Source organism: Centropristis striata, chromosome 13 (genome assembly GCF_030273125.1).
Source record: "Centropristis striata isolate RG_2023a ecotype Rhode Island chromosome 13, C.striata_1.0, whole genome shotgun sequence".
NCBI classification, from domain to species: domain Eukaryota; kingdom Metazoa; phylum Chordata; class Actinopteri; order Perciformes; family Serranidae; genus Centropristis; species Centropristis striata.
In genome coordinates, this window is record NC_081529.1 from 33,960,330 (window position 1) to 33,978,984 (window position 18,655).

The following is an 18,655-nucleotide window of genomic DNA, read 5'->3' on the forward strand; positions in this document are numbered from 1 at the left end:
AGCTCGAAACAACATTGAGAATTCTGACATTCGCGTAGACCTTGAACGCACCATTAGCCTTCAGACTCTCTATGTGCTGCAATGTAAATAATCTAACTAATGGAACATTAATCCTCTGTTTTGCCGGAGATGTTTGTCGCTGTAAGTGGGGGGGACGGATCAGGATCACTATGAATCTGGGGGACTTATCCCCCCGTACTAGTGCCATCTGAAAGCATGCCATCATGATCAACCCTGAGAACTAATTCTGGTTCAGTACTCCGTTCATCTGAAATGTACGGCCATTATTGTCAATTTAGCTTGTTTGTCTCGTCATGCCAATTCTAAAAAACAGCCAAAACTTTGTCTTAAAATGACCACTTTAAGGTATAAAAAAGCCAAAAACAGATATCATAAAAATGTCACTGCTCTGCTTCTCTTCATCTTCCTCGTCTCTCTAGTTTGACATTTGACACATTAAACGTTACCGATCTCATGTCTTTATGTTGAATATGAAGCTGGAGCCAGCAGCCAGTTAGCTTAGCTTAGCTTAGCTTAGGTTAGCTTAGCACAAAGACTGGAAACAGGCGGAAACAGCAAAAATGACAAAATCCTCCCCTTTCCCACTGGACAAAAAAAAAACGACTAACATCTGGCTTTTGTGGCTTGGTGAGAAAGGTTACAATCACCATTGATACCTGCTTAAAATACAGTATTAAATATAAATATGCTCCAGTACCAACAACAACAACAACAACAACAACAACAACAACAACAGCAGCAGCCCTCTGTGTATCTGCAGTAACACTGAGCTGTAGACTCTCTGAGCCCCTCAACGTGTCCAAACAAGACAAAGGCCTTCTCCAACTGCAAAGGACTACGGAAAAAAATGGAAAAAGAAAAAACTACTATGACACCATGGAAATCATAGTGTCGAATTTCAGGTTGGACGGCTCAGAGGAGGGGGTGAGGGAGCGTATTGGGGAGGGGGGGAAAAGGAAAAACTGTTCTTTCTCTGCTCATGTTTAAGAAAGAGGGAAAAAATTAAAATCAGCTAAAGTGACTAAAGAGCAGCAACATTTTATCACCATGACTGTAATCTGACTTGGAGCTCAAGTGTTGTTGTTTTTTTGCCAAAAGACATCCAGCCACTTCCACTACGCTGAGCGCTTAGTGACAGTCACATTCCTGCAGCTGAAGGAATGTCTAACGCAGCACAAAGCTGCTGACGCTCAGGACGACGACCAGAAGACGGGAGAGGCTTTCTCTGGAGGGGTCGGCTACACTCTGGTGCTAGTGGTGTATTAATATGACAAAATGTAACTATTATTACCACGACAAGCCTCAACAGTTTGTCTTGATCACAGCAGAACGACACGTTTCTGCTCATTCAATAAAGAAACAGTTTGCTCAAGTGTTTGCGTTGTGTGTAACTGTGTGTGGGTTTTTTGTTTGGTTTTTTTAAAATAATTTTTTGTGTTTTTTTCTGTGTGTTCTGTGTGTTTTTATGTGTTTTTTAGTAATTCTATATGTGTTTTTGGTGCGTTTTTTATTTGTGTTTTCCGTAATTTTGTGTGCTTTTTGTAATTTTTTCAGTTTTTTGTGGGGTTTTTGTGTTTTTCGTTTGTTTTTTTTGAATAATTTTTTGTGTGTTTTAATGTGTGTTTTTACTGTGTTTTTTATTTGGGTTTTCCGTAATTTTGTGTGTGTTTTTGTGTTTCTTGTCATTTTTTCAGTTTTTTGTGGGTTTTTCTGTGTTTTTCGTTTGGTTTTTTAAAATAATTTTTTATGTGTGTTTTTATGTGGTTTTTTGTAATTTTTTTGTGTTTTTTATTTGTGTGTTTTTTGTAACTTTTTCATTTTTTGTGGGTTTTTTGTGTTTTCCGTTTGTTTTTTATAATTTTTTGTGGTTTTCGTTTGTTTTTTAAATCATTTTTTGTGTGTATTTTTTTGTGTTTTTTATGTGTGTGTTCTGCGTATTTTTATGTGTTTTTTGGTCATTTTTATGTGTTTTTTTGTGTGTTTTTATGTGTGTTTTTTTTGTGTTTTCCGTAATTTTGTGTGTGTTTTTTGTATTTTTTGTGTGTTTCTTGTAATTTCAGTTTTTTGTGGGTTTTTTTTGTGTTTTTTATAATTCTTCGTGATTTTTTTGTGGTTTTGTGGGTTTTCCTGATCACAGCAGAACGACACGTTTCTGCTCATTCAATAAAGAAACAATCAGTTTGCTCAAGTGTTTGCGTTGTGTGTAACTGTGTGTGCAAACCACATGGGGTTCATAGTTCACTGCTGCAAGTCATAAAAACTAAGACTTCATGATTGAATGAGAGTCTTTAAACTTGACCTTCACTTTCCTTCAACAAAAGCGCCTTTCTATTTAAAAGAAAAAGCTCCGGAGCACTTTGACTTCTTCATGATGTAAAAACTTCAGCAGCATGTTTCCTGCTGTCAGCTGAACTCTAAAGTTCTGTCTTTTATAGAGGTTTCCATGTCCAATTTAGTTTGTCAACCTTTTTTCATCAAAGGTAAAAATCACCACGACCAAGTGTAAAATTATTTTACTTTTTTGCAGATTTTTCAAATTTTGCAATTGTGCATTTCAACATTTTTAATGCAATCTTTTGTGTTTACTGTTTTTTTGTATGATTTTTTTTGTGTGTTTCTTCAATTTTTTTTGTTATTTGTATTTTCATTTGTTTTTTTAAATAATTTTTTGTGTGGTTTTTTGTGGTTTTTATGTGTGTTTTTATTTGTGTTTTTCGTAATTTTGTGTGTGTTTTTTGTAATTTTTTCAGTTATTTGTGGAGTTTTTTTCGTTTGTTTTTTACAATTTTTTTGTGTGGGATTTTTTTGTGATTTTTGTGTTTTTATTAGTTTTTTTGTCTGTTTTTTATTTGTGTTTTTTGTTATTTTGTGTGTGTTTTTTGTAATTTTTTCAGTTATTTGTGGGGTTTTTTTTGTGTTTTTTGTTTGTTTTTTTAATATTTTTTTGTGTTTTTTATGTGTGTGTTCTGTGTGTTTTCATGTGTTTTTTTTATTTGTGTTTTTTGGATAATAATAATAATGAGGTGAGGTTGTGCTGAAAAAGATGATACCAGCTTGACATGGTGATCATTATTTAAGTTGCATATACAGACAGAATGAAAGTCAAAAAAGAGTCAAAAACCAACAAAACAGCCCCAAACTCCAACGGGTTAAAACAATCGTTTTCAGCCTCCTTGACCCTCTTTTCCTAGCAGTGATCTCACAGTTTCACTGAGCCGGAGTGCTCCCATCCCCCACACACACACACAGTGGACATCAAGAGTGATTTCAAGATAACAGAACATAGCTGGAGTTCGCCTTGAGCGGAAAACCATGAGGCACTTTTCCTGCAGCGCCAAACCCCCGAGCTGGCGAGGCGTTACTCAATGAAAGACTCCCTAGTAATGTTTCAAAGACTAGAGAGAGAGACTTGGCATCAACAAGCTGCCCAGGCTGATGACTTTAACAGAGAACTTGTAAGTCCTTTGATAACTTCCTCATTTTACTCGTCCACAAAACCACTTTTTAACCCTTTGGAGGGGTCTCAAACTCTAATTACCTGGGGGCCGCTGGAGGCAGTATCAAAATGACCACATTAAGACACAAAATGACCAAAAAAGACACAAAATTACTTTAAAAAAACACAATTCCAACCCTTGTGACGATATTTTGTGGCCCTCACCTTGATATGAAAGTTTAATGTGAGTTTTATATGAATGGCACTTTACCGCGTTGTGTGTGGAAGGTCGCTTTAATTAAGTTTTTTGGTAATTTTGTGTCTTTTTTTTAGTAATTTTGTGTCTTTTTTTGGTAATTTTGTGTCTTTTTTTAGTAATTTTGTGTCTTTTTTTGGTAATTTTGTGTCTTTTTTTGTCATTTTGTGTCTTTTTTTGGTAATTTTGTGTCTTATTGTAATAATTTTGTGTCTTTTTTGGTAATTTTGTGTCTTATTGTAATAATTTTGTGTCTTTTATAGTAATTTTGTTTCTTTTTTTGTAATTCTGTGTGTGTTTTTTTGGTCATTTTGTGTATTTTTTTAAGTAATTTAGTATTTTTCTGTCATTTTGTGTCTTTTTTGGCCATTTTGTGTCTTAGTGTAATAATTTTGTGTCTTTTTTGGTAATTTTGTGCCTATTTTGGTCATTTTATGTCTTTTTCTTTAGTCATTTTGCGTCTTTTTTGTTATTTTGTGTCTTTTTTAAGTAATTTCGGGGGGTTTTCTGTCATTTTGTGTCTTTTTTAGTAATTTTGCATCTTTTTTGTTATTTTGTGTCTTTTTAAAGTAATTTCGGGGGTTTTTCTGTCATTTTGTGTCTTTTTTGGTCATTTTGTGTCTTTTTTTGGTCATTTTGATACTGCCTCCAGCGGCCCCCAGGTAATTAGAGTTTGAGACCCCTGGTTTACAGGGAAGCTGACAGCTCGACGTACGTGAAGACATAGAACAAAGAAGAAGTAATGTGCTGGTGCTTTCATGGACTAGAGTATTAAAGAGCAGCCCTTACACTAAGACACAGTGTTTTAAAAATAAAGTGTGGGTTAGAACAGGAAATAACAGCGTTCATCAGTGACAGAGAAGAAGAAAGTCATATTCACCAGCAGCAGGTCATCGCTCAGCACCTCAGTTTTCTCAGCCCTGTTGAGGGAAATACACATATGAAAGAAAAGGTCAAACACTGACAACAAATAAATGAAAAAAAAAAACCATTAAAACAGACAGAACAGTAAGGAGACCCAGTTAAAATGTATAAATAAATGTATACATAAATACGTAATAAATAATGTATGATTAACTAAATGAAAGTTGATAGAGCTGATAAATATAATTATTCAATTAAACACATTATAATTAAATAGGACATAAATGTATATCATGAATTCATTTCTAAATGTTCCTTTCCTTTATTCTTCCTTATATCTATTTTTATTGTAAAATAGTCAACGTTTCATGTGATAAAAACAGAAACCCTTTTTCAGCTTTGTGAGGGGCATTTTGTGGCGTCTTCTCCTATTTTGTTGTTGTTGTTGTTGTTGTTGTTTTTTCAACACAAACCACTGAGTCACACACTAGAGCAGCTGGAACCAAAAGCTGCTTCTCCTCCATTTAGTCAGTTTTTACTAAGAGCATGATGGGAAAAAAACAGCATGGTAGTTTAAAAAAACTGCTAAAAGAATCTAGTTGTAGTCTTGTAAATAGTTTCCTGCTAGATTGACAATCTGTCTAAAATCTCAGTGTGGGACTAAAATCTCTAAACACTTGTCTTTAGATGTGAGCAGGTGTGACATGATAGTTTTCCGGGAGTCTTTTCCAAATCTTGTATGTAAAGGTAGCATTAAGGGACACACCTGTCCTACTTTAACCCTTTGATGCACAACATGGGTCTAAAGTGACCCGATATGTATGAGTTTTTATGTTCTATATCTTTGAAATAAATTATTTTCATCATTCAGTATTCCAGATTTTCCTCAATTAGTTTGTTTTTGATCATCATACATCCTAATTTTATGTTTTCCTTTATTATTTTTTAAACAAAATCCCTTTTTGTGTCACTACTCTTCTAATGCACAACATGGGTCAAAAATGACCCATAACTATCTTTTAGCTAAGTAGCTTGCTAAGCTAACTACTTAGCTAACTTCTTGGCAAAGTATTTAGCTAAGTAGCTTGCTAAGCTAACTATTTAGCAGCTTCTTGGCTAAGTATTTAGCTAAGTAGCTTGCTAAGCTAACTACTTAGCTAACTTCTTGGCTAAGTAGCTTGTTAAGCTAACTAGTTAGCTAACTTCTTGGCTAAGTAGCTTGCTAATCTAACTACTTAGCTAACTTCTTGGCTAGGTAGTTAGGTTAGCAAGCTACTTAGCCAAGAAGTTAGCTATGTAATAATTTAAAAAGTTTTTTCTTCATAAAGTATGAGAGGCAAAATGGAAATAATGATCTGTTGTTCTCAAAAACAAGATATTCAAAGAATACTTGGAATATTCAATCATAAAATAAGTTGATATCAAAAGATAGAGCACAGAAACACACAGCAGCATTAAATAACATGGGGAATGAATGAATGAGGGTCATTTTTGTGCATTAGAAGGGGGGTCAATATGTTGTGCATCAAAGGGTTAATGAATTTGACCTACATCTCTAGAGAATATGGAGTATCTGAACAAGTTTCACTCTGTACTCTGTTATCTAACGGATTGAAAGTTGTATTTCAACAAAGCAAGATCTAACTTGCTGTTAAAACCCAGATGAACAAATGCAAACTAAGAGACTTTCCAGCCCGACCTGTCTGCAGTTTCCCCCTGCAGCAAACTTACAAAGCGCTTAAATCCACAATAAAAATGCCGTCACATGACAGAGCTGCTATGGGAACTATGTGGGTACCGTTTGTGCACACAAACTCAACGTGTATCCACAGAACCCGCCACCGATCCACTCCTGCCTCGGGCTGTTTTCCATCATGGACCTGTCGGATTCCTTTGACACCGTCCGAACACACACTTCCTCTTGTGTCATCTGCACCTTGTTTGTTATGGCAACAGGGCTGGAGGTGTGTGTGTGTGTGTGTGTGTGTTTGTGTGTAATTGTGTAGGAGTTGCCAAGTGGCTTGTTGATGTCTAAAACACACTGCACGTTGTAGCAGAGTGTGCAGAAATCAGCATGATGACATCACTCCAAAACACAAGGCCTGTCATCATAACACATTTTTATTTTCCCAGAAACTATCACGTGTACGATAGTATTGTTGTTACTTAGCTTAATACTTAGCCAAGAAGTTAGCTAAGTAGTTAGCTTAGCAAACTACTTAGCTAAATACTTGGCCGAGAAGTTAGCTAAGTGGTTAGCTTAGCAAGCTACTTAGCTAAATACTTGGCCAAGAAGTTAGCTAAGTAGTTAGCTTAGCAAGTTACTTAGCTTAAAAAATGGATATGGGTCATTTTTGACCCATGTTGTGCATTAGAAGAGTAGTGACACAAAAAGGGATTTTATTCAAAAATGAATAACGGAAAACATAAAATTAGGATGTATGATGATCAAAAACAAACTAATTGAGGAAAACCTGGAATACTGAATGATGACAATAATTTATTGCAAAGATATAGAACATAAAAACTCTGTCGGGTCACTTTAGACCCATGTTGTGCATCAAAGGGTTAACAAAACATTTTGTATTATGTTATTTTATTATTAAAATAACAGCTGGAATGGCTGCTTGGGAAACAAAGTTTTTTTCTGCAATTCATGCTGCCTGTCAAACATTTGCAGCTTTACTTTAAACACAAAAAAGCCCAAAAAGTCACGTATGTAAACAACAATATATTGAGTCCAGAAAAAACATTGTGTTTTCTTTTTTCATATATTGAACGATAAGTCGATATAGTAATTATTGTGACAGGCCGATCCAAAACATCTTGGAAATGTTGCGAAAATGCAAATGTGTTCTGTGTGTTTTTTTGTATTTTTTTTGTGTGTTTTTATGTGTTTTTTGTAATTTTTTCAGTTTTTTTTGTCTTTTTTGTGTGTTTTTATGTGTTTTGTGTGTTTTTTATTTGTGTTTTTCGTAATTTTGTGTGGGTTTTTCGTTTGTTTTTTGAAAATAATTTTTGTGTGTTTTTTGTGGTTTTTATGTGTGTGTTCTGTCTGTTTTTTTGTATTTTTTTGTGTGTTTTTTGTGCGTTTTTTGCTTCTTTATGTGACCTCAAACTCTCAAAGCAGATTTCCACCTACACTGTAAAAAATGTTTGTAGAAATTACAGTAAAATTAAAAATTGCATATCAAATAATAGACACTTTAAATTACCGTATATCAAGGAATAGTAGAAAACATAAAATAGAAATATAAAATTAATGGAGAAATACCATATTGTCACAAGGACACAATTACCCCCCAAAATAAGATTACTTTTCAGTCTAAATTACAGTTTTTGCTGATATTTACATTTAAATTTACAGAAAAAAAACCCACTCTGTAATTTTTACGTTAAGATCTGGCAACCACAGCTGCCGGTATTTTACTGTAAATTAAATAGATTTTTCTTTTCAGTGTATTTTTTAATCCTGCTGAGCTAGTGAAAGCAGCAAAACGAGCTCATCGCTCAATCTGTCGATATCCAACAAATACACGACCACACACTGTTACAACTACACACAGAAACCCCTGAAGACCTCTCCCATTCCTCCACCAACCAGAGCAGAACCACACTATAGATTTAAATCTCTCAGGGATCAATTAACCCTCTCCTGCACCAGAGCTATTAGCTAATCCTGCTGTAAGTTACACCCTGCAGATACAGGCTGACCTCACTCAGGCCTAAAATATCCTCACTGCTCATCAAAAACGCCTTGAGCTGCACCCTGCTGTCTGAATTGTACCGTTTTGTTCAACTGGCTTGTTTTTTATAATTTTACTGCCACTTTTTTTTATCATATGTGATCAATAGATTTGCTGTTTGGCATGCATACTGTAATGAGGATTCTCTGTATTGTGGTGCAGAGTGTCATAAACCGCCTATTTTAGGAAGTTCTTAGTCTTTTTTTTACGGCAAAAATGTTCTGGTTTAAGTCTAAAAAATGTGAATTTTCTCTGGTTTTCTTGGTCTTCTATGATAGTAAATAGAATATCTCTGTTTTTTGGACTGTTGGTCGGACAACACAGGACATTTTTAAGACTAATTTTGTGGACACAAAATGCAGTTAAACAGTCAAATCGCAATATATTGTATCACAATACTCACCATATCGCAAAATGCTTAAAATCGCAATAATATTGTATCATGACTCAAGTATCGGGATAAAATCGTATCGTGCACTGGGAAAAAAGGAGTGTCTAAAAACCAGATAAAAACAGTAAATCTGAGGGAAATGATCTTGCTGCATGGACAGATAATTTACCTTGACAAGATTTCTTAAATTAAGATTATTAAATCTAGAAATAAGCATGTTGAATGCTTAAAATAAGAAATTAACTCTTAAAACAAGATAAATTAAAGCTGCCAGCAGTGATGAACTAAGCGTTCAACATGGTGACATTCACCTTCCTTTTTCCTTTTCCTAGCACAGAAAAGTGAAAAAACAACAACAATTTTAATTCATATTGAAACCCTATTTTGCAGACTTTTCCAAAGGAAACAGCTTTGCCATTTTGCGCCACAAAAAAATCACTCAAAACCTCATTTCCTGGCCATTTTCCATCTGGAAAAAAAATATATATTCCTACTGATAGGAGAGTAAAGCTTCATTTTTGATAGTTTCATACTCACAGACCAAGGGTCTCAAACTCAAATTACCTGGGCAGTATCAAAATGACCAAAAAAAGACACAAAATTGCTAAAAAAAAAAAAAAAAAGACACAAAATGACAAAAAAAAGACATAAAATGACAGCAAAAAAAATAAATTACTTAAAAAAAAGACACAAAATTACCAAAAAAAGACAGACTTACCAAAAAAGACTCAAAAGTATTTAAAAAAGACACAAAATTACCAAAAAAAGACACAAAATTACTAAAGACTGTTGAAGACATTCAGTTGTTGGTTCAATGGTTCAATGTTTCCTACAGGCAACATTCAGACAAGAAAACGGTTAAAAAAGTTCCTTTTATGATGTTTTTAAATTTAAAATGTTATGTATTGTTCCCTGTTGAAGCTACTGAATCTTTTACACATGTTTATTTAATAAATTAATTTAAAAACTCTCTTTTTCACTTGTGCACCGTTATGGTAAAATGTTGCCAACAAACCCCAAAAACTTCTGACATTTTTTTTCTTCAGATTATGTTTATTTAGTCTATTTTAAGACAAAAAACACTCCTAACTGGCATCATAATGCGTACCATAGAGGGTTAAACACATGTAAAAGTCAGCGCTTGTTACTTCAACAGTCCACATTGACTACATATTGTATATATGACAGATAAGATCTGATCTGCAGTCAGAATACCTCCACACTGATCCACATGATCACATTACACATTAGGCTCTACTGGCTCGCCTCGGAAGGAGAAAAAGCCACATGAGCGATCTTTAGATTCCTATCAATATTAAATCAGCATTGATTTGACTGGAGAGCAGCTCGGCTCTGGCCAGCAGCTATTGTTCTAAGAATAGATTCCCACAACGCTGGAGCCCAGACGCTGCAAGAAGACCTGGAGCCAAACAAACAGAGGGCCAGAAGGAGTAGAAACAGAAACTGTGTGCTCAACTTTTCATCACTAAGCGTGTGAGAAAATCTAAAAGCAAGAAACGTCTGTGTGTGTGTGTGTGTGTGTGTGTGTGTGTGTATCTAGGGCATGGGTCTCAAACTCGCGGCCCGCGGGCCAATTGTGGCCCTCGTGACGATATTTTGTGGCCCCCACCTTGATATGAAAATTTAATGTGAGTTTTATATGAATGGCACTTTACTGTGTTGTGTGTGGAAGGTCCCTTTAATTACTGTTTTTGTCATTTTGTGTCTTTTTTAAGTAATTTAGTTTTTTTCTGTCATTTTAAAATAATTTTGTGTCTTTTTTTGGTCATTTTGTGTCTTTTTTTAAATAATTTTGTGTATTTTTTGGTAATTCTGTGTATTTTTTGGTCCTTTTGTGTCTTTTTTTGTCATTTTGTGTCTTTTTAAAGTAATTTAATGTTTTTTCAGTCATTTTGTGTCTTTTTTGGTCATTTTGTGTCTTTTTTTGGTCATTTTGTGTCTTTTTTTGTAATTTTGCGGCCCCCAGGCCCCCAATTTGAGTTTGAGACCCCTGGTCTAGGGCATATCTCGCTGACCGTTTGTCAGATTGATCTCAGATTTCGTATGTGGCTTGCGGATTTCATTTTTCAAAATATCATTATTATTTACGTAGGACGTGTTGCAGCATTGCACTGTTTCCGATCGGACACCTTTTAGGGGAGCTCCGCCCCGTTTTAGAGGAGCTCCGCCCCATTGTGTGATAGGCCTACACCTGGTCAGTAACACAATTCACTCTGGATTTCCACCCTGACTCATCTCATCTGTAAGTCTATTTAACCTACCTATGTTTAGGAGTTTTAAAGTGGCTACAAGGTTCCATTTAACAATAATATTCTAATAGTTTCCAGCGAATATCAATGTTCAATGTGTATGTGCTGGATGGTGTGGTACCTTATGAAAAGTAAGAGTTTTATGGAGTTGCAGACTAGGGCTGGGCGATATATCGATGTAAAAGATATACATCAATATATTTTTTAATGTGATATGGAATTAGATCATATCACATATATCGATATAGTTCAATTTTTGTTTATATATATATATATATGTATATATATGTATATACAGTACAGGCCAAAAGTTTGGACACACCTTCTCATTCAATGCGTTTCCTTTATTTTCATGACTATTTACATTGTAGATTCAAAACTATTAATGAACACATGTGGAATTATGTACTTAACAAAGCAAAGGGTGGCTACTTTGAGGAATCTAAAATAAAAAGACATTTTTTTTAGTTCACACTTTTTTGTTAAGTACATAATTCCATATGTGTTCATTCATAGTTTTGATGCCTTCAGAGAGAATCTACAATGTAAATAAAATAAAGAAAACGCATTGAATGAGAAGGTGTGTGTCCAAACTTTTGGGCTGTACTGTGTATATATATATATATATATATATATATATATATATACATATATTTTAGGGTTGCCGACCCCTGCACTATACGAATAGATATTTTATACGGGTGCTGCACTAGTTCATCAAACACACAGAAGACAAACACTAAACACCTGCTGGTGTTCATGTATTAAATTAGTTTTGTGCTCCAGAGGTTTGCAGAAATTCATAAACACTGCAGGCTTTAACTACTGCATGTAAATCAAAGAGCTTCCTCTTTACAGAACCAGCCTCTGTGGCTGTGTGACGTCCCAACTATCCGCTGTGTCCCCATCAACAACATGGAAATGCTTACTCCGCAAAAAAAAGCCCTGCGTGCCCGGCCCTTCCTGTGCCAAACAGAGAACCACATCATCACTAACTGTCACCGGGGACACAAACCCACTGGTCACTTTAAAATCCACGTTCATTCAGTTTGAATAGAGCTGGTGGAAGGATGGGGTTTTACTTTTTAAAGTAATGGATCCTACATGGTCGCCTTTAAAGCTGAATATAATATTTTTGACCTCTTTCCATCGTGGCACTTCTTCTTTGATCAGAAAGTTCTGGGTGTAAATAGAATTTTGACAGTTTTAGACTATTTCATTAAGGCAACATTTGACTGTTGATGTGTCAAACCAACATTTGATAGTTGTGAACTATCGCTTGTTTCTGTTTTGAAGAAAAACAGGCTTTGTTTTGGTGAACATCAGTATCTGCTCACATTTGCCTTGAAGATAAGGTGACATTCACCTTCCTATTTTTATTTTCCTAGCACAGAAAAGTGAAAAACATCAACAAATACAAAATAAACAGCATCAGTGTCAGTATCCACACATAAGTTTGCAATCTTATACTGTTATATAGATACTGTGGCTTCATGAATATAGTTTTTTAAACGTTTTTTTTAATGGATACATGGTCGCCCATAAAGTTGAATAAAATATTTTTGACCTCTTTTTCAATTAAATGATTATGACAATTTGATTTATTCTTATAAAGTGCATATCTTCTCAAAACTTTATTAATCAATCTTTTTCAAACATATCACAATGAAAATGAAACCACAATTAACAGGATTGTGTCTGAAAACAAAATGATTCTAACTTTATGGGGGACCGTGTAGAAAAACAGTAAAACTGAGCTTAGGGGGGGAAAAAAATCCCCAAATCCCAAAGATGGACCTACACTTTTATGATGCATTTTATTACTTTTTCTTTACGTTTGTGCCTTTAAACTAACTAGTGCAGAGCTGGAAGTATCTTTCCGTCCGTATTATGCTTAGCTGTCAGTTAATAAAGTTTTGTTTTTACTGTTTTCAGAAAAACAATACAAATACAACAATGTCTGCAACTCCATAAAACACTTATCTGTTTTAATTATCTGTCTATGCAGCGAGATCATTTCCCTCAGATTTAGTGTTTTTAATCACCACTTTTTTTGCAGTGTGGGACCTCTGCTGATTCACACCTCTAATAACTTGACACCTGACACATCTTTATACATATTTATACATACTTTCACTTTACCCTCCTTTTAATAAAACACCATGCTGCTAACCTCCACCATAACATAATAACTCCCACTCTGCTTTAGTCATGCAGAGCTACAAATGGCACCTGAGGGTTTCCTGGTCTGCAGCAGTAATCCACAGTGGGTGTGTGCTCACAAAACACCTCCGCTTCTCACACTGCAAAAAAGCCAATTTGTATTTTTTGGCCTAAAACAGTGATTTAAGTTGGTAAAACTTGGAAATATAAATTATTGACATTTAGGGCAATAATGTAAGTTAGCACAACAAAGGAAGCCAGTTGTCTGCTCAAAAACAAGTTGGTGAGTTGTTGTTACTTATATCTTTAAGTTGGGGTTCACAACAAGGGACAATAGTTCTGATAACTCTTATTTCTTTGTTGTGAAATGCGGGAAAGCCAACTTTCCGAGTTGCACTTGAAGTCTCATTGTGGCTGTTGTTGCTGCCTCCAGCTGGAGTCCACACAGGTAAACAACCCTTATCGTGTTTCAACTTACAGTTGAGTTGACAAAAATCTGAATTCAGAGTTGAGCAAACTCAGAAGCAAAACTTAAAATATTTAGTTTAATTGTCCAACATTAAATTTTATATCGAAGTTTGTTGCCTTGAAATTTTGAGTTCACCCAACTTTTCTTTTTTTGCAGTGTGGTACACAAGCTGTCACTTTGCTCCTTGCTGGTTTACTGCTCTTACACAACATACAGAGGAACGTATGTGAGGAATTCAAGGCTAGTGTGGTGTGGCTACAGGCTATTGGCTGGAAAAGTCATTCTGAAGAGACGTTATGAAGGCTTCATCTGCAGACGGCATTAATGCAGCAATAGTGGTCTCAGTGGGGGCTGATAGAGAAAGCCCTGTGGGGACGGAGATGAAGGAGAGGAGATGGTCCAGATACGCTGTCAGACTAACTGCCAGTATCACCACATCAGGAAATATGTGTTTGTGTGCACACCCTTACCTAGAGCTGCAGAAATAATATAAAGTCTTAGATCTTGGGGACCCAAAGCAGACGAGGGTCCCCAGACTAAGCAGACTAATTTACGGTAAAAGACCGGCAGCTGTGGTTGCCAGAACTTCACCCTAAAAAATACAGTGAGTTGGTTTTCTACTGTAAATTTAAATGTCAATATCAGCAAAAACAGTAATTTAGACTGGGAAGTCCCTTTATTTTTAGAGTAATTGTGTCCTTGTGACAATACACTGTAAAAAAAATAAATTAAAAAAAAGCGGCAGCCGTGGTTGCCAGAACTTTACCGTCATAAATACGGTAGAACTTTTTTTAATATTACGGTATAAAGATATTGGCACTGTTGATTTCACAGTTAAGATTGTCATTTTATTCTATTTTCTACCGTATAAATATAAAGTTTTTCCATCAAAAGAAATGTTGTTCTGCCATATAATTGACAAGAAAATACTTTATAAATGCTGATTAAATTTAGATATTTGTGTTTTAGAGACAAAACAAGACATTTGAAGACGTCTTCTCGGCCTCACACAACATATGGAAGACTTTCATACTACTTTATTTCTAAATAGAGAATTTATTAAAAAAAAAAGATTAATTGATGTAAGCTGCAGCTAATTGCTGACTTATTACTTTATATACAGTAGACACACAGATAGTAGGAGGATATTAAACCCTCGTGCTTAATTAAACATTATTTTGAGTAGAGGTAAATATATGGGGCCGATATTTGCGTTTTTTACTTGTATCGGCGTCGGCCGATAAGTGCGTGTGTTCGCTGATTCGCTGATACCGTAAAAAAGAAAAACACATCAAATATGTGGATCATCTGAGGCGCCACCACCTCGAGGCCGATAACAACAAACACATTGTTTGCTATCAAACTGTTAATGTGTTTGTTTTGTCAATAAATGTTTCTTTGTTTGTTTAAATTGAGACTTGTGTAACATTTGTTATCATTGTGTCATTTTTATCATGTAAATGGAGGGAGAAAAGGCAATATCTGCATCAAGAATTGGCCCCCCAAAAAATCGGCAGCACATATCGGGGATCGGTTAAGACTGATCGTCATAATAATCGGCATCGGCCGTAAACAAAAAACAAAAAACGTAGCGACGTAGACTCATTGCCTTGTTTTTTCAGTGAAAACTTTTTTAAAAAAAATCTGATGTAAATATCTCATTAATTCAGAAAATAATGGTGTAAATTGGTATAAAATAAATAATTACAGACAAAAAGAAAAGAAAAGAAGAAAAAATCAAAAGCTGAGGTCAGTTCGGACAAGTTAGTGTTGGCGGGTAAAGTTTTTTTTAAAAAGCTGATGTAAATATCTCATTAATTCAGAAAAATATGAAAAAAAATTTAGTTATTTAAAATACTTTGCTGAACTAATGGTGCAAATTGGTAAAGAAAATAAAAAAAAATTAAAAAAAACACAACAGAACTATAATCACACCGACTACAGAAAAAAAGAAAACAAAAGAAGAGAAAAAAAATAAAAGCTGCAACTGACTGAAGTGCTTTAATTGATTTATTGCACTGATCGGAGGCTAATTTTGAGACCCATTTGCCTTGTTAAACTCCTTGTGTTGCAATAAAAATCAAAGTTCATGTGACATGTGGGCTTGGTGAGTGAGTTTCTTTTTCACATAACTCAGATGTTTCCCTCAGACTTCATAACCCATCCAGGTATTTATTATTACGCATAACGTCGCCCAGCCCTTCTCCAACAAGATGACAACAGAAGAAAAGTGACAAATCAAGGAAAGCAACAACAATGTTGCCCTGCCGGAGTAATAAATAAATGCATGACATTAACTTTTTTTTGCAACAATGCATGTTGTTAAAACAAACACTCACCGTCCAACTGTCTGGTTGGCGAGTTGCCTCATGCGATTAAACTGTTTCTTCATGTTTGTTTTTTTTCCTCCTCTGTGTTTCCTGCGAGAGTAAAAGTTGTCGGCAGCTCGTTGCTCTCTACTTCATCCACCGTGGAAACGAAAAGTTGCGCTACGTCGCAGCCATTGTGGCACAAACCGCGCTGCGCTCCGACCACTTTAACGCGCTACAGGCGGCTGGTTTCACCGGGGAAACTCGGTGACATTCACCGTGGAGAGAAACACGCAGAGGTCGCTTCCTGACGAGCTGCTAGATCCACATTGCCACGATGATCCGACTTCCTATTAAACAAATTGGCTTTGAGTGCAACCAGTGTGGTAGGAAGGAGGAAGTGCCTTTACTTCCCTACTGTAAGCTGCTCGGCCCACTGTGACATGTGATACCTCAGCAAGGAGGAGGAAAAAAAAAGAAAAGGTTTGACTCAGCTATTGGTCTGTTACAGCAGAGTCACAGTGCTGTAAGTATAGGTTGACTATTAAAAATCATATTATAGTGTTAAATCAGGCATGAGAAGGCGTAAAAAGAAGTGTTTTAGTGTTGGCAGGTAATATTTTTTTTCAATGAAAACTTTTCCAGATAATTTCCAGATTTCTTTGCGAGACAATTCTGCTTTTTTTTAAAAAAAAAAAATCTGATTTAATGTTTGTTTTTTAAATGAAAACTTTTATGTTTTAAATTTTAAATTTTTAAACTTTTAAATTTTTAACAATGAAAAATTTAGTTATTTAAAATACATTGCTGAACTAATGGTTTAACCCAGCCATGGAAAGGTGGCATCTCAAAACGAAGTTTATTATTAATTTGATTATCTCAAGTAGATAAAAAAAATAAATAAATAAGATCAGAAAAATAAGATTTTTTTTCAATGCAAATTTGTTTAAAAAAAATCTGATCTAAAGATCTCATTAATTCAGAAAAATATGACAAAATAATTTAGTTATTTGAAATACTTTGCTGAACTAATGGTGCAAATTGGTATAGAATAAATAAATTCATTAATTAATTAAAAAACAAAACTATAATCACACCGACTACAGAAAAAAAGAAATGAAAAAAAAAATCAAAAGCTGCAACTGGTCAGTTTTGGACATGATAGTGTTGGCAGGTAATATTATTTTTCAATGAAAACTTGTTCTGATGTAAATCTGATGTAAATATCTCATTAATTCAGAAAAATATGACATTAATTTAGCTATTTAAAATACTTTGCTGAACTGCACTAAATGGTGCAAATTGGTAAAATAATAATAATAATAATAATAATAATAATAATAATAATAAAAAACATCAACAACACAACAAAAAATATAATCACACCAACTACAGAAAAAAAGGAAAGAAAAGAAGAAAAATTATCAAAAGCTGCAACTGACTGAAACGCTTTATGAATTGAATGAAATGCTCGATTTATTCCAGTGATCAGAGGTCAGTTTTATAGTGTTAACAGGTAAATGTTCTGACTGATCGGAGATCAGCTCTCTGCTGCCACCTTGTGGTTGCTGCTCTGTCATTACATGAGCACTCCTGAAAATTGGAAAACTGGGAAATTACAGTGTAGCAGCAGCATTACACACAGAGACAATAACAACACAATGAAATAAAAAGAACAACCTAGACAAACTTCAAGCAATAAAATACAATAAAAATAAAAATGTCAAATACATCACTTTTTATTAACTGGCATGATTTTATTTTTTTATTAGTTTTTCATGTTGATTTTTTTCTTTTCTTTTTTTAAAATAAAGTACTTAAAAATAGAAATAAAATAAAATACATACAACTTTAGTTTTTTTCATGTCCACCTGTGTGATTTTCTGCAGCTAACTAAATACAATGGAGGTGATTCCTTATGTGTTTTGTTGTCATTTTCTGTGTGTTTTATGTGTCTTTTTTGTGTTTTTTTTTTCCATTTTTTGTGTGTTTTTGTGTGTTTTGTGTTTTTTTATATGTGATTTTTGTCATTTTTGTGTGTTTTTGTGCTTGTTTTGTGCGTGTTTTATGTGTCTTTTTTATGTGTCTTTTTTGTAAAAAAAAAAATGTTTTTGTGTTTTATGTGTCTTTTGTGTCTTTTGTCATTTTTTGTGTTTCTATGTGTTTTTTGTGTGTTTTCTGTGTGATTTTTGTCATTTTCTGTGTGTTTTATGTATGTTTTTTTGTAAAAAAAAAATGTTTTGTGTGTTTTTTTGTGTTTTTTATGTGTTTTTTGTGTGTTTTTATGTGTTTTTTTATTTTTTAGTGTGTTTTTATGTGTGTTTTTTGTCATTTTTTGTGCGCTTTTGGTGTGTTTTTTGTGTTTTTATATGTGTTTTTGTGCGTTTTTTGGGGGGGTTTTTGTGTTCAAAATATTGATCCAGTAAGTCAAAATGAAAAAATGATCAGGTCACATAGGTGAGGTTGTGCTGAAAAATAAAACCCCAGGACTGGTTTATACAGACAGAATGAAAAGGAGTCAAAATAGCCCCAAACTCCAAAGGGTTAATCTCCCACCAGAACTGTTGGACTTTATTTTATTCCCAGACACAGTAGAAGAACCACACCTGATGCAGGTCTGGGATGGTTTCATTATGTGAATTTATTTAATCTCCTGCTGCTCATTTCAGTCTTCCTGCACAGACAATAAAAGCTTCATCTCCTCAGTGCACGTTGTTACAGACTTCATGA

The 18,655-nt window shown here is 34.5% G+C and overlaps 1 protein-coding gene across 1 annotated transcript in view; it reads right to left on the minus strand.

The window, feature by feature from the left end:
* The window catches only part of arhgap17b (Rho GTPase activating protein 17b), a 50,215-nt gene extending 33,853 nt beyond the window's left edge, over positions 1–16,362 (minus strand). Inside the window, 2 exon segments of the mRNA XM_059348025.1 lie at positions 4,594–4,633; positions 15,956–16,362. Of these exon segments, the coding sequence (XP_059204008.1) occupies positions 4,594–4,633; positions 15,956–16,008 (93 nt within the window). The 5' untranslated portion in view covers positions 16,009–16,362.
* Positions 16,363–18,655: the final 2,293 nt, after the last annotated feature.